The following is a 15728-nucleotide window of genomic DNA, read 5'->3' as shown; positions in this document are numbered from 1 at the left end:
GGAATCTCGAGGCACCTGGTTCAATGGTTTAAAGGCCACTTTGTACCAGTCCACTTTGTGCAGTTGTATGTAAGGTCAGCGGTTATCCTTGTTTAACTGTACATCACAAGGGGGGGAGGTGGGTAGCAGGAGAATGGCAGCTTTCATGGAGGCTCGGGACCAGCAATGGTGAGAGAGCAGTGGTGGCGGGGTGGCAGATGCAGAGTGAGATTGGGGTCATGGAGGAGTGTAGGGGGGATCCAAGGGAGGGCAGAGGATGGAGTCGGGGCATTGAGGAATGAAGTGGGAAGGGTGTGGAGTGTCAGTACTGTCCACATGTGGGTCCATTTCAGGATGTCCACTGGCAGAGTCCTTTGAATCCACCTACAACATCTCAATTATCCCCACTGAGAGTGATCTCAGACAAAGTTCTTCAGACATTCCCCTGGTTGGAGTCATACCTAGCACAAAAGAAGATGGTTGTAGTTGTCGGAGATCAATCATCTCAGTTCCAGGACATCACTGCAGGAGTTCATCTGCGTAGTGCCCTAGGCCCAACCATCTTCAGCTGCTTCATCAATGGCCTTCCTTCCATCATAAGGTCAGAAATGGGGACGTTCGCTGATGATTGCACAATGTTCAGCACCGTTTGTGAGTTCTCAGATACTGATGTAGTCCATGTCCAAATACAGCAAGACCTGGACAATATCCAGGCTTGGGCTGACAAGTGGCAAGTAACATTTACATCACACAAGTGCCAGGCAATGACCACCTCCAACAAGATAAAATCTAACCATTGCCCCTTGACATTCAATGGCATTACCATCACTGAATTCCCCACTATCAACATCCTGGGTGTTACCACTGACCAGAAACTGAACTGGACTAGCCATATAAATGCTGTGGCTACAAGAGCAGGTCAGGTTCTAGGAATCCTATGGCAGGTAACTCACCTCCTGACTCCCCACAGCCACTGTCTACAAGGCACAATCAGGAGTGTGATGGAATGCTTTCCACTTGCCTGGATGAGTGCAGCTCCAACAACACTCAAGAAGCTTGAGATTATCCGGGACAAAGCATCCCGCTTGATTGACACCCCATCCACAAACATTCACTCCCTCCACCAACGATGCACAGTGGCAGCAGTGTGTACCATCTACAAGATGCACTGCAGGAGCTCACCAAGGTTCCTTAGGCAGCAGCTTCCGCTTCAGTGGTTCAAGAATGCGGCTCACCACCACCTTCTCAAGGGCAATTAGGGATGGGCAATAAGTGCTGGCCTAGCCAGTGGCACCCACACCCCATGAATGACTAAGAAAAAACAATGCATAGAAGGGAGGGCCAGCTGAGCCTGCAAGTTCAGCCACATCGCACAGAGTGGTGAGTATAACACTGGACACTCAAATGAAAATTCAGTAAAGAGTGAACCAAAAAAACACAACATTGCTTCTTCCACAATAATGGATGTCCTGAACCCCCCTGTAACCATTAATTTGTTCCAACTGTGAGGCATGCTAGTACATTTAGCTCTCTGACCAAGTCAACCTCAACAAATAGCCATTATGCACACATGAATAAGGTGAAACCTTATGTAATGTGAAATATTTTCAAGTGAAATCGCCCACGTCAGCTTTGAGCTCTCCATTCTTACGTTAATGGCAATGGAGATGGGCAGAAAGTTTTGGCTGTGATGCAGAGTCTTCCTATTTGAACAGGAGGCACGTTTATAGCTGGGTTGTACCTGCTGCATTGCAGTTTGTTTGCAGGCTTGTTTAAGGGGAGATGGTGGTGTAGTGGTAATGTCACTGGACTAGGAATCCACAAGTCCACGCTAATGCTCCGGGGATTATGGTTTCAAATCCACTCCTGGAATTTAAATTCAATTAATAAGAAATATTTAATTAATTAAAATTTTTTAAAAATCTGGTACATAAAGCTAGTCCAATGGTGACCACGACAACGATCATCGATGATGTCATTTCGGGAAGGAAGTCTACCGCCCTTACCCAGTCTAACCTGGCCTACATGTGACTCCAGCCCCACAGCAATGTGGTACCATTGAAAAGCATCCCCTGCCGCTGAATCACACGTGTTTCCCAAGCACTTCGAATTTTAATTTTAATTGTGTGGCAAACAGGAAAGAGGGAGTTAGCCTAAGTGGCGAGCAGGTCCAGTTATGACGTTGGGAACGGAACATGGTTGATAAAATCCCAGCTCATGAGTCTGAAAATCATTGTCGTTTAGCTGCCTTTCTAAAGGGCACTGCTTAATGTTAAACAAAGTTTAGTTTGATCCTCCAGTATAAAAAGATGGCAATCAAGACTTCAGAGCTGGACAAGGCGAAGAGGAGAAGGGGTGCACAAAAATAACAAACTTTTCTGGGTAATATGATTCCAAGCCACAAGTAAAAATCCCAAAATACAATGCGACAAAAACGGAATTTAATATTTGCCACCCTGATACAGTGGCCTTGATTATAGGCCCTCGTTCCAGGCAGCTTCTCAGATGTACTAGGATTTTTTTTCAGCTGTTGGCTTTTTCGAGATACGTTAGCTTTTTTTAAAAATGAGTTTATCACCTGGTCAGGGCTCCACATATTGGCAATGCATCCACATGTAAACAACAAATTGCATCAGAAAACATTTTATTACGGGCAAAACTCACGGAACAATAAAAGTAAGTTTGTTTGCGGATTTGTTCAAGGGGAGATGGTGGTGTAGTGGTAATGTCACTGGACTAGTAATTCCCAAGTCCACGCTAATGCTCTGGGGACACGGTTTCAAATCCACTACTGGAATTTAAATTCAATTAATAAAAAATATTTAACTAATTCTAAAAAATTTAAATTCTGGTACATAAAGCTAGTCCAATGGTGACCATGACAACTATCATCGACAATAGTTGTAAAAGCCCATTTGGTTCACTAATGTCCCTTCGTGAAGGATATCTACCGCCCTTACCTAGTCTGACCTGGCCTACATGTGACTCCAGCCCCACAGCAATGTGGTTGACTCCCTCTGAAACAGCCTGGCAAGTCCCTCAGTTCAAGGGTAATTAGGAATGGGCAACAAATACTGGCTTTGTTAGTGACACCCGCATCCCACGAAGGAATAAAGAAAGAAAAAAACTAGATATATGTTAGGGCAAATGAGAGAAAGAAATAGCGGAATACATTTCGAAAAAATCCACTTTAACTACCAGAAAGACATAGTCAAATCGGTCAATAGTTGAAGCTTCCCACCTGGAATTTTTAACATGAAATATTTGAATGTCAGATTGCTTGACTGTTGAGGGCCTTGCTAAATCAATAACATATTTCATGCAAAGCTTGCACATTGCAATAAACCTTTATTTCAAATTCCAGCAATCCCAAAATGTGCTGCCCAGCCCCATATAATTATTACCTACCTAATTTGTAGTTAATCCCCTCGTGCTTTGCAAGAGCCATCAGAAATCCAAAGAATGTCACTCGTTGCACTTTGTGGAGGATCTGCTTAACGTACGGAGTTGGTGGGTGACTATAAAAAGAAACACATATTTGTTCTTCATATCTTCCTCACATGTATTTAATAAAACATAAAGCAATAAAAACAGAAAATGCTGTAAGAACTCAGCAGGTCTGGCAGCATCTGTGGAGAGAGAAACAGGGTTAACGTTTCGAGTCCATTTGACTCTTCTTCAGGGCTAAAGAGAAGTAGAAATGCGATGGATTTTATACTGTTTAAGAGCGGGTGGAGCAGGTGAAGCAAAATAGAAGGTCAGAGAGGGCGGGAGCTAAGGAGAAATTTGACAAAGATGTCATGGACACTGGGCAAAGGGAGTGTTAATGGTAGTGTTAAAGACTAAAGAAGATGCAAATAGTGGCATAAAGGTAAGATAGCAGAATGTGTTAATAGCAGAACAAGGGTCAGCGCTCTGTGAAAGCAAACTGCTCATTGCACTGCTATGCTCCAAATGTTTAAAATCATGAAGGGTCTAGACAAAGCAGATAGAGAGAAACTGTTCCCATTGGCAGAAGTATGGAGAATTAGTGGACACTGATTTAAGTTGATCGGCTAAAGAACCAAAGGCAACATGAGGAAAATCTTTTTATGCAGTGAGTGGTTACAATCTAAAATGCAATGCCTTAAAGCGTGATAGAAGCAGAGTAAATTGTGGCTTTCAGAAGCACCTGAAGGGCAACGGGGAAAGGATGGGGAGTGAGACTAGTTAAATGCAGAGAATGACCTCCTTTGGTGCTGTAATCCTTTAACGATTCTACGATAAAAGCATAGTTTGAGAGACCATTTCACCATTTTTTTGAACACTGGTGTCCTTTAAATGCTCTTAGGGTCAGAGAAAATGGGTATGCACACCAAAACCTTTGTGTGCAGGAGCTGGATGCCTTTCAGCATCTTTGCCTGAGCAGTAATGTAGAAACTGATGTAAATCATCAAAGGAAAACAAATCTCAGGACACTCAAACTTCTGAAAATGTTCTAAATTTCCTCTGGGTAGATATTCTACCTTTGAATTGAACTTTGAGACAACTTAAAGTGTCTGCTGTTTAACTGCCTATCTTAACTAAATGCTGAGCAGTCTTGTGACCCAAACATTTAGCACAATAGAGGGGTCACATCTTGACAAAGACAGAAGGAATTAATGCCTTTTTGTTTATTGAACTGCCACAACATAGTGTGGCTGAATCAGACAAAGGACTTGCCTGTTCTATGCGTTGTATTTCACCAGTTTGTTGTACATTTTATATATCTCAGAGCAACACAGAGATGAAACTAATTTCTACAAGTGTGCAACAGGTTTATTTCCAGGAGTTTTCAAATATCTCTGCAATCAGAAAATGTCAGCACCATGCTTATCCCAGTTCTACCTTTTCTTCGCTTCTGCGTTGTGGCGTCTGTTTACTTTACTCTTATTCCACACCCAGGCTCAACCAACCAAGCACAGTGAACATAGATCAGTTACCAGACTCGCATAATCAAAAACAGAGCAATTGAACGCTACACTATGGTTTGTAGACAGCTAGGTTTACTGTCCTTAGTTCTTTTTGATTGAAAATCATCTATTTCTCCTGAATCCAGTTCCTTGACAGGCTTGTCAGACCTGTTGGTTTCCACTGTCAACTGTGGGAGAAGTGGTTATAGTGGGCCATGCTGGGACCAGTGTTCTAGCGAATCGAATAACTAGGGCTGTAGAGACGGTTTTAAACTAAATAGAGGCGGGGGAGGGGGGAAGGTTCTGGAGAGTGGATACGTAGACTTACAAAGCAAAAGGAAATGGCAGCATTGCAGGGCAGCTATTTAGGTAATGATACTCATAGTGTGATAGGAAGGGACAGAACGTACAAACAAAAAAAGCAGCAAATTGGGTCAAAGGGGGAAAGAATGGTAAAAAGGCAAAATTGATGGCTCTTTACTAAAATGCATGTAGTATTCGGAACAAAATAAATGAATTAACGGCACAAATAGAGGTTAATGGGTATGATCTTATAGCCATTACGGAGACATGGTTACAAGGAGATCAAAGCTGGGAACTAAATGTTCAGGGGTATGTGACTTTTCGAAAGGACAGCCAGGAAGGAAAAGGTGGTGGGGTAGCTTTGTTAGTATGAGGTGGAATAAGTACGATAGCAAGAAATAATCTTGGATCTGAAGATATGGAATCCATATGAGTGGAAGTAAGAAATAACAAAGGGAAGAAAACACTGGTGGGAGTATTCTATAGGCCCCCTAACAGTAGCTATGTTGTAGGACAGAGAATAAATCAGGAGATAATGAAGGCATGTAAAAAAGACAGCATATTAATCACGGGTGACTTTAGTCTTCATGTAGATTGGGAAAATCAAATTGGCAGAGATAGCCACGAGCAAGAATTCACAGAGTGTATTCGGGACAGTTTCCTATGACAATATGTTATGGATCCAACCAGGGATCAGGCTGTTTTGGATCTTATAATGTGTAATGAGGCAGGTTTAATAAATGATCTCAGAGTAAAAGATCCCCTAGGAAACAGTGACCATAACATGGTAGAATTTAGCATTCAGTTTGAGAGTGAGAAATTTAGGTCGGAAACAACTGTGCTAAACTTAAATAAGTGTAATTACAAAGGAATGAGGGCAGAGTTGGCTGGAGTGGACTGGGAAAGGAATTTAGCAGAAAAGATGGTTGATGAACAATGGCAGACATTTAAGAAAATAGTTCATAACTCACAATAAAGATATATCCCAGTGAGGAAGAAGGATTTTAGGAAGGGGATAAATCAACCACAGTTAACCAAGGAAGTTAAGGATAGTATCAAAGTGAAAGAAAAAACATATAATGTGGCAAAGATTAGTGGTAAGCCAGAGGATTGGGAAAGTTTTAAAAACCAACAAAAGATGACAAAAAATAATGAGGGAGAAAATAAACTTTGAGGGTAAACTAGCAAGTAATATAAAAATGGACAGTAAGAGCTTCTTTTAATATATAAAAAGGAAAAGAGAGGCCAAAGTGAACATAGGCCTCTTAGAGAATGAGGCTGGGGAAATAATAATAGTGAACCAGGAAATGGCAGAGGAGTTGAATAATTACTTTGCTTCAGTCTTCATGGTAGAAGACACTAATAGCATTCCATAAATACTAAATAATCAAGGGGCAAAAGGGGGGAGGAAATAAATACAATAACTATCACTAGAGAAAAAGGGAACTAACTAGGGAAACTAACGGGGCTAAAGGCTGATAAGTCCCCTGGACCTGATGGGTTGCATCATAGGATATTAAAGGAAATAGCTGCAGAGATAGTGGATTTCACTGGTAGTAATCTTCCAAGGATCCTTAGATCCTGGAAAAGTCCCAGAGGATTGGAAAACTGCCAATGTAACACCCTTATTCAAAAAGGGAGGGAGACAAAAAACAGGTAATTATAGGCCAGTTAGCTTAACATCTGTCATTGGGAAAATGTTAGAGTCTATTATAAAGGATGCAATAGCAGAGCATTTAGAAATACATAATATAATCGAGCAGAGTCAGCATGGGTTCATGAAGGGGAAATCATGCCTGACAAATTTATTAGAATTCTTTGAGGAGATAACAAGCAGGATAGATATAGGTGAACCAGTAGATGTAATATATTTGGATTTCCAAAAGGTATTCGATAATGTACCGCACATAAAGCTACTTAATAAGATAAGAGCCCATGGTGTTGAGGGCAGTATATTAGCATGGGTAGAGGATTGGCTAACTAATAGGAGACAGAGAGTTGGGATGAGAGGTCATTTTCAGGATGGCAACCTGTAACTAGTGGAGTGCCACAGGGATCAGTGCTGGGGCCACAATTATTTACAATATATATTAATAACTTAGATGAGATGAGGGAAATAAATGTACTACTGCCAAGTTTGCAGATGACACAAAAATAGGTGGGAAGGCAAGTGGTGAGTATGACACAAAGAGTCTACAGAGGGATATAGACAGGTTAAGTGAGTGGGCAAAAACTTGGCAGATGGAATATAATGTGGGAAAATATGAGGTTATGCACTTTGGCAGGAAGAATAGATGAGCTGAATTTTATTTAGATGGAGAATGACTGAAGAAAGCTGCAGCACAGAGGGAATGGGGGTCCTCGTGCTTGAATCCCAAAAAGCTAACATACAAGTTCAACAGGAAATAGAGAAGGCAAATGGAATGTTGGCCTTTATTTCAAAGGGAATGGAGTATAAAAATAGGGAAGTCTTGCTAAAACTATACAAGGCACTAGTTGGACCACATCTAGAATACTGTTTTGGTCCCCGTATCTAAGGAAAGATGTACTGGCATTGGAGACAGTCCAGAGAAGGTTCACTAGGTTGATACTGGGTATGGAGAGATTTTCTTATGAGGAGAGGTTGAATAGGTTGGGCCTGTGCTCATTGGTATAGAAGAATGAGAGGCGACCTTATTGAAACATATAAGATTCTTAGGGGATTGACAGGATAGATGCTGAGAGGTTGTTTCCCCTTGTGGGAGAGTCTAGGACCAGAGGGCATAATCTCAGAGTGAGAGGTCGCCCATTTAAGACAGTGGTGAGGAGAAATTTCCTCACTCAGAGGGCTGTTAATCTGTGGACTTCTTTACCACAGGGGGCTGTAGAGGCGGGGTCGTATCTTCAAGGCTGAGGAATACACATTTTTAATCAGTAAGGGAATCGAGGTTTATGGGGAAAAGGCAGGAAATTGGAGTTGAGGATTAGCAGATCAGCCATGATCTCATTGAATGGTGGAGCAGACTTGATGGGCTGAATGGCCTAATTCTGCTCCCACATCTTATGGTCTTATATTGGTTCCCTGCAGCAGATCGTCCTCCTAAGGTTGCCATGTAAAGGCAAACACCAAGGCCAGGTGATTGTTATTGATGGTAACAAGTAGGATCTGCAAGAGGTCCAGTTGGTGCTACAAAAATCGGTTGGCCACTGGCCCTAAAATTCTTCAATCATCTTTCAATCTTTCCTTTAATCCGTGTATCAGATTGGTGAACACAACAAAACTGTCAGAAGACAGGACGGCTTTCTGCCGGGAAAGCATAATACTGTGGATGCTGGAAATCTAAAATCAAAACAGAAAATGCTGGAAGTACTCAGCAGGTCAGGCAGCCTCTGTGGAGAGGGAAACAGAGTTAATGACCTGGCAGGGGAGAGTTGCGGGAGCGGGCGCGTCCCCAATCGGGGCCTTGCCGCCATTTTACGTGGGTGGGCCAATTAAGACCCGCCCAGTGTGACATCCACTCGGAAGTGACATGCGCTCCCTGTGCGGGCGGGGGAGTGGTGGGGGGAGAATTCCCTCAGCCGGGAGTGCGCTGTTTCGCGCATGTGCGCAAACGAGTGCACAGATCACTCTGAGGCTAAGTGCTGCCTCAGGGAGATTGTCTCCGATTTAAAACTTGAAATAAAGAGGTTTAAAAAATTTCCCTGCCATGTCCCCTCATGTGACACTGTCACATGAGTTGGGACATGTCCATACTTTTATTGAAAGATGTGATAAAAAACTTAAAGACCCTCATGAAACCTCATCCTGCCCATGGATGAGGTTTCATGCTTTTTCTGAAGCCTGCCAGGGCTCCCAACCTGCCCGCCAGCCTTAAGGTTGGATGGGCAGGTCCATTAATGACTTTAATTAGTTTTTCAATGGCCTCAATAGGCCGTTGACTGGTTGGCGGGCGCACAGCTGATTCGGCTGCGCCCCTGCCGACCTGAAAATGGAAACGACGTGGGGGTGACATCGGGAGTTCTTCCCGACATCATCCCGCGTCATTTTATGCGTTGGCGAGCGGGCCCCGCCCCCGCTCGCTGACCGGAAGATCCTGCCCAATGTTTCAGGTTGATGATCTTTCATCAGAACTGGGGAAAGTTAGAGATGCAATAGGTTTTGATCAAGGGGTGGGTGGGACAAGGACAAAGAGATGGTCTGGGTGGAAGACAGGAGAGATTGAATGACAGAAGAGTTAGTCTTCCAGGGTCAAAGGGAATGGAGATGGGGCAAGAGGAAAAAAAACAATAAAACAGCAGATGTACCTAGAGTGGGTGTGCTGCTGTGTGAAAGGGAAAATAAGAGAAAAACCTAAAAATACAGAGGAAAGGAAACAAAATGTGCCAGGGGTAGAGTTATGGTTTGAAATTGTTGAACTCAGTGTTGAAAAGGGAGCCCCTAATCAAAAGATGAGGTGCTGTTCCTCAAGTTTACATTGAGTGACATTGGAACAGACTTTCTGCTGGGTTTTATATCAGAATATTACTCAGAATATTATCTCCTATTGGAGGTCTAAGCCAGAACATTTTGTGCCTGCTTGGAACAGGACAGGCTACCCATTCCCCACGTACGGTACAGGCAGGGCTGAGAATTACAAAGCTGGGTTCCTTTTGAGCTACTTTGTCCAGATATAATTTTGGGAACCTGCCAATTCCTCCCTCATTTTCCTATCCTTGAGAGTCGCGGCTGGAGGATATCCAATGTCAACAGCACCAGCGTGGCAAACTGGCCTTGGTAGGAGATCTGAACTGAGGGTTTCCTGTTTGAGGGGAAATCTATGTTGCCTGTCTAACAGTTGGAGGGATTTCAATGAAAAAAATGTTCACTCATGTCAAATGGGAGTGTACTGGAACATACCACATGCAAAGATAGTAAGCAGTGTGGTTTGGAAACTACAGGTTAGTGATTACATTTAGCGGTGTGTTGGATTGCTACCCATTTAAATTGCAAAAATGTCTTCCAACTTTTGAATTTAGAGATGGACATTTGGAAATACTTTACTGGAAAAATTCCTCCAACGTATCTTAAGTTTCATTCTGCTCAAATTTAAGTGCATGCCGTGGCAGGAACTCAGACGTAGGGCTGGGTTTCGCCGCCCACCCCGCGTGGGTGGGAAAGCAGGCAGGCAGACCCGTAAATTAGGGCACCGTGCCATAGCTGCCAGTCCACACACCACCCCCGCCCCCCCACCCACCCACCATGATTTTACAAGCGGCCGGGGGAGGCGTCTGCTAGGGTCGCCCGTCCACGGCACAGTTGAGGCCCTTTTAAGTCGCCTGTAGTCACAAGGAGGTCCCATGAAAAGAAACTGGGGTTCACTAATGGTACGCTCAGCAGAAGAAGGTGTGTTGTTGTGTTACACAGCATGCCTTAGCTAAGCAGATGTAGGCTGCTGCCGTATGACCATTTTTTTTTATATAAAGTCTGGAGACACAGACTAAACATTTCTTTTAGGATCACTGTTCTTTATGTCTCTTGATTATTTGGAATAGTATAAGATGCAGTCAGCAGTTTATTAACCTTTACTCTGCTGAATAAACAGAAACTTCATATGTTTAGAAAAAGAATTGGCATGCTTTAAGATTTAACATGTCTCTGCTTTGTGGCTCAACGATCCAATAACCTGCTTAAATTTCTGAGCTCGTGCCAGAATCAACCTGGCATGGATTGAACTTTGGCACAAACTTCGTAATGCAAATCCTGCCAAACTGCAAACCCATTTCATTTTGCCATGAAATTTATGGTTCTAGTGATAGGTTTTGTGTTGCCATCAATTTGGAGGCAGCGTAATGCCCTGCTTGAAAACAGCATCTCAATAATAACTTTTGGTTTGTGCCGATGGAGTTTGTACAATTGCCTCCGATTAGTTTAAACAAAACATTGATTTCAGCGAGCTCTGTTACGAGATTTTAGGATTTAATGAAAGATAAAGCACAATTCAATTAAGATAACAAACAGTCCATGTCGTGTAATCTGTACAGCTTTGCGGAGGGGGTTAAAGGAGTAAGGCAGCAAAATCTCTCTGCTTCCTTACATCACTGAACCTTTTCAGATAGCAAGCACATTACAGTGCGCATGTAAAAGCTGCAGAGACTTAGACTGGCACATTGAGAAGGGTATGTGACTGCAAAGATGGTAGAGATACCCAGTGATGGTACACCTGTCCTTTTAAAGGCAATATAGACCAGTTTACGAAGTGTGTGGAAGTGACAGGGGGCGCAGAACAGAAGTGAGCTACTGTATATGGGACAACCTGGAAAACTAGTGAAAGTTAAGGAATTGCTTCATAAAAGCTAGCACGACCTCAGAAGATTTGACAAACCCAGAATACATGCTTATAAGATACAGTTATTTTGAATGAATAGTGCTGCATAGACTTGCCACAGGTAAAGCTGGAGGGATGTTCAACAGTCACAGGAGGACTGTGGTATAAATTGTGGGGAATTCTCCTCAATTTAATGACAAATTTGCTGGCTATTGTGCTTACATAAGTTGGTACTTCTGTTACTAAACATGATGGTTAAATTGCTTTCAAATAGTTGATACAGCATCACAATGACGGTTATTTTCCATTCAAATCCCCACTTTAAACAAGCAATCTTCTTCACACCCCTCAATCTCAGTTTCCGATGGCTCCCTTCACCCTCTCCTGTCAGGTTACACTGAAATTCTGTTTCCTCCCCGTTGGTTTGTGCTGAGTGAGGCTGCAGCAGGCTGTAAAACTGAATGCAACTCAGAAAACCCAGTCTCCTGACTTGTGAAATGTGTGATTATAAACAGCTCCTTAGGTATAGATTGAAGGACCATGTTTTTGTTTATTGTTGATCTCCATTGGAATTGCTCATGCATAAAAAATATTAAACTGATTCTTAAATACGTCACTATATCTCTTAATTAATTGTAATTTGCTCTGCTCTCTATATCAATCTTTTAAGATCAATTCCACTCTTAATATTTGACTTGTAATCCTTAGTTTGCTTTCATACTCAGTGTAATTATCCTTTAATGGCTCATTCCATTGCTTTAAAACAGTAACTTAAGCAAAAATGCTTTAAAAAATATTTGAGAACCAAGGCATCCGTTTATAAATTATTTAATTACCTCCTAACAGTACCAACTAAATCTCGGAGCTCTTAATTACACAATATCTCCAGAGAATTTAAAAATACTCTCAAGAAAGGGAAATGAGTGAGTGATAAAGTACAGCGTGTACATGGAACCTGCCATGAGGGAAGACAGTGAGTGGCAAAGTCTGGGACTGAAGCAGGGACGGGCAGTGGATGGGAAATGGAAGAAGTTGGTGGAGTGTGACGGTGCGAGAATTTGGAGGCCGGAAAAGAAAATGACTTGCATTTATTAAGTATCGAGGACATCTTTGGGATGTTCCGAAATACTTCACCACTAATGTCTCACATTAGATGTGATTCCACAATTGGCAGCACTTGCTGAACAAACACGAATGTGCTAAAAATTACACTAACAACCAATATAAGATTATCAGTTGGGCTCGCAATGTGGTTCATTATGCGTGCTAGAAGCCACATATATTCATGTGCAAGGACCTGTCCTCTGCAGGCAAAAGGAACATGTCCAGGCATTGCACCCTTTTTGAATCAAACAAAAGCGTGGGGGATAATAACTCCCTGGTGCATTCTCCATTGCAACACTTTGACCAATTAGAGTCAATCAGTCAACCAATCAGTACTCTTTCTTCATGCAGTATAAATTGTTGCTCCCTTTGAAATTTGACATTCTTGTTCTGTCCTGGTGAGCGCAAGACAAAATGCTTCAATAGTATGTCTCTTCTTTCAATAATTCAAAACTAATTATTGACCCTTTGAAGCATAGTTAGTCATCACAGATGACAGAGCAGCCAGTTTGTGCACAGCAAGGTCCCACAAACAGCAATGACCAATTGATATGTCTTATGGATAGACATCAAAAATACCTAGAGGGTAAAGTAGAGGTCAGCAGAAAGAGGGGTCAACCTAGGCTAGTTGGATGACAGTCATCACAGAGCAGTTGCAGATGAGTGACAGTGGATGTATGAAGATGGCGCAAGACAGGAGAGAAAGACATACCATGACAGCAGATCTCCTGGTACAGGTAATTACAAGCAGATCAGGACAGGAGAAATACTCTGTTGTTCTTTGAAAAGGGATATTTTATGATCTTCCTGAACAAGAAGACAGGGCTTTGTTAGAACTCGTCTGAAATATGGCACCTCTTATAATGCAGAACTCGCTCAGTACCGACCATTCAACTCAAAGGCAAGAGCAATATTGGGCAAATCTGAAACTGTGCTTATAGCTACAGAGAGGAGACTATACAATGAGTGAAAATGCATTTAGCACAATCAATGGTTTGAAGATGACAGTTTGGGAACACAGCTAGCAAAGTGACCATTTCAGCAGGAAATCTGGTGTGAAATATGGATCTGCTGCAATGCGCAAGAGAGAATGGTCCCAGGTTAGGACATTTTATTGATTTTTTGGGAATTACTGTCTCGTTGCTTGGTTATTTACATCATCTTCACTGTGCAATTCTGAGGGTCCATAAACATCAGATCTCAGCAGAGTGGGGCCGGACCACAAATAATCAAGGATAACGTAGCACAGTTTCAGGATGTCTGTGAGGCCTAATGTGGTGCACTGTGCCATACATGGGAGGGAAAGACTATGGGCTGGATTTTGTGGAGCCTGCTGGTGTGGGCAAGATGCCGGGTGGACACAGAGAAAAGCACAGGAGGCCGCGTGTCGGACTCTTGGTGGCGGAAAAACTGTAAACGATCAAGTCAGTTGTGGGAAGGCAACAAAATGGGAAACTCACCTGATGTGCTTAATTGCCCACTTGCATATAATTTAAATGTGATTTAATCCTGCCTTCCCAGTGTAGTGAAACTCAGACTTACCTTCAGTAACCCACCCAGTGAAAGCTGGCGCCTTCTATGGGCCTCCCTTGACTCAGTGTGTGTCTTTTGGATTTCCAAGAGACTGAGTCACAGGACACTGGACTGATCATGGAGATGTTTGGTCTGGGTACAATCTTGCTGAGCTGACACTCTGAGGGGTGGAGCTTTAGGTGGGAAATTCAGAACCGAGAAGGACAGGGTACAAAATTTAAAGGGGCCTTGCACAACTGGGGTGCAGAGGGGCCACCCCTTAAAGAGGCATCACAGATCTGAGCCCCTAAGAGGAGCCACTTAGGAGGCTACTTGCAAGGAAACTGGGAAGTAGTGGCAGGATGGGAATCATCCACCCTGTCCTTCATCCTCGAGCTCTGGAGGGGATGCAGCAGGTGGACTGTGAGATCTCAGACCTCGGTTGAACCTGTTGATGCCACTAATTGACGGTAGACGGTCTGACGGTAGAGGAATCTTCTACCTGGACTTTGGAACGTCTTGTTTTTGAAATTCAGATGCTGGAGATCTAAACTGCAGAGCATTCTTAAAAAGCCCACAAGGCAATTTCCAACTCTAACTCTTTAAATATGGTGGCAGCTCCTACATGACCATCAGACGATGCAACGTCAGAGACGCCCGCCCCCAGCTACATGATGCAGTGGCAAATCGGCATCACCCTCACTCATGAGGTTGCTGCCACATAATCATGTTCAGCCAACCGACACGGACCCGTGTAAGATCTCCAATGACTTTTGGGTGTCGTGATGGTAGGACTAATTCCAGCCCAATAAAACAATTGGTAACTTCATAGGTGAGCTTCAAATTATTTGTATGCGTTTGTTATATTAGAAATGTTGGATTTAAGGATCAGCAGTTGGCCAAGTGAAGAATTTGGAATCCAATTGGAAATAATTTTATTGGTAGAGTGTGACGGGTAAGAAAACTTAAGTCAGCAGGAAAAATGTTATGCAAAGAGTGCTGAATATTAGGAGGGAAACAAATTGACGTAAATAATGAAAAAAGGAAGAAGAAAATTGATCAATGGTTGGACAATCATGACATACATGACAGGCTCAACATGCACAACCGACACAATAATACTTACTTGTGCTTGTATCTGTCACAGAGCGTTTCCAAACAGCCATAAAACTGAGACGCATCCACGCCTTCTTGTGTTGCTGTGTCATTAGACAGTAAGCGATGTTGTTGGACTGAAGAAGTTGGCACGATCACAGCGTTTGGATTTTTTCCCATAAGGAGATCTTGATAAATGACAGCAATACTTTCAAGGAATTCTGAGGGAAAAAATATAAAAGTTTTAAGCCAAGAATGTGCTATATACAGAAACATTTTCAAATCAAATGATTTTTATTATAAATTCCTTAGTGATCTCCTCCAACGGCCACAACCTTCCTAAATATCTGCATTCCTCTTAATTCTGGCCTCTTGTGCATTCCCAATCATAATTGCTCCACCACTGGTGGCGGTGGCTTCAGTTGACTAGGGCCCAATCTCTGGAATTCCCTCCCTTCTCCTCTCCGCCACGCTACCTCACTTTCCTCTTTTAAGACACTCCTATACTTCTTTGACAAAA

The 15728-nt window shown here is 42.8% G+C and overlaps 1 protein-coding gene across 2 annotated transcripts in view; it reads right to left on the bottom strand.

Annotated features, from left to right (window-relative positions):
- The window catches only part of cstpp1 (centriolar satellite-associated tubulin polyglutamylase complex regulator 1), a 311978-nt gene that overhangs the window by 21640 nt on the left and 274610 nt on the right, over positions 1-15728 (bottom strand). For both annotated transcript variants that reach the window (XM_078549561.1, XM_078549560.1), the window contains exons 6-7: positions 15240-15429; positions 3388-3497 (exon numbers count right to left, since the gene is read on the bottom strand). In XM_078549561.1, coding sequence (XP_078405687.1) covers positions 3388-3497; positions 15240-15429 — 300 coding nt within the window. The remainder of the gene's footprint in view (positions 1-3387; positions 3498-15239; positions 15430-15728) is intronic.

The sequence above is a fragment of the Cetorhinus maximus genome, chromosome 9 (assembly GCF_964194155.1).
Source record: "Cetorhinus maximus chromosome 9, sCetMax3.hap1.1, whole genome shotgun sequence".
In the NCBI taxonomy this organism is placed as follows: domain Eukaryota; kingdom Metazoa; phylum Chordata; class Chondrichthyes; order Lamniformes; family Cetorhinidae; genus Cetorhinus; species Cetorhinus maximus.
Note: the sequence above shows the minus strand (reverse complement) of the source record. Positions and strands in the feature narration are given on the sequence as shown.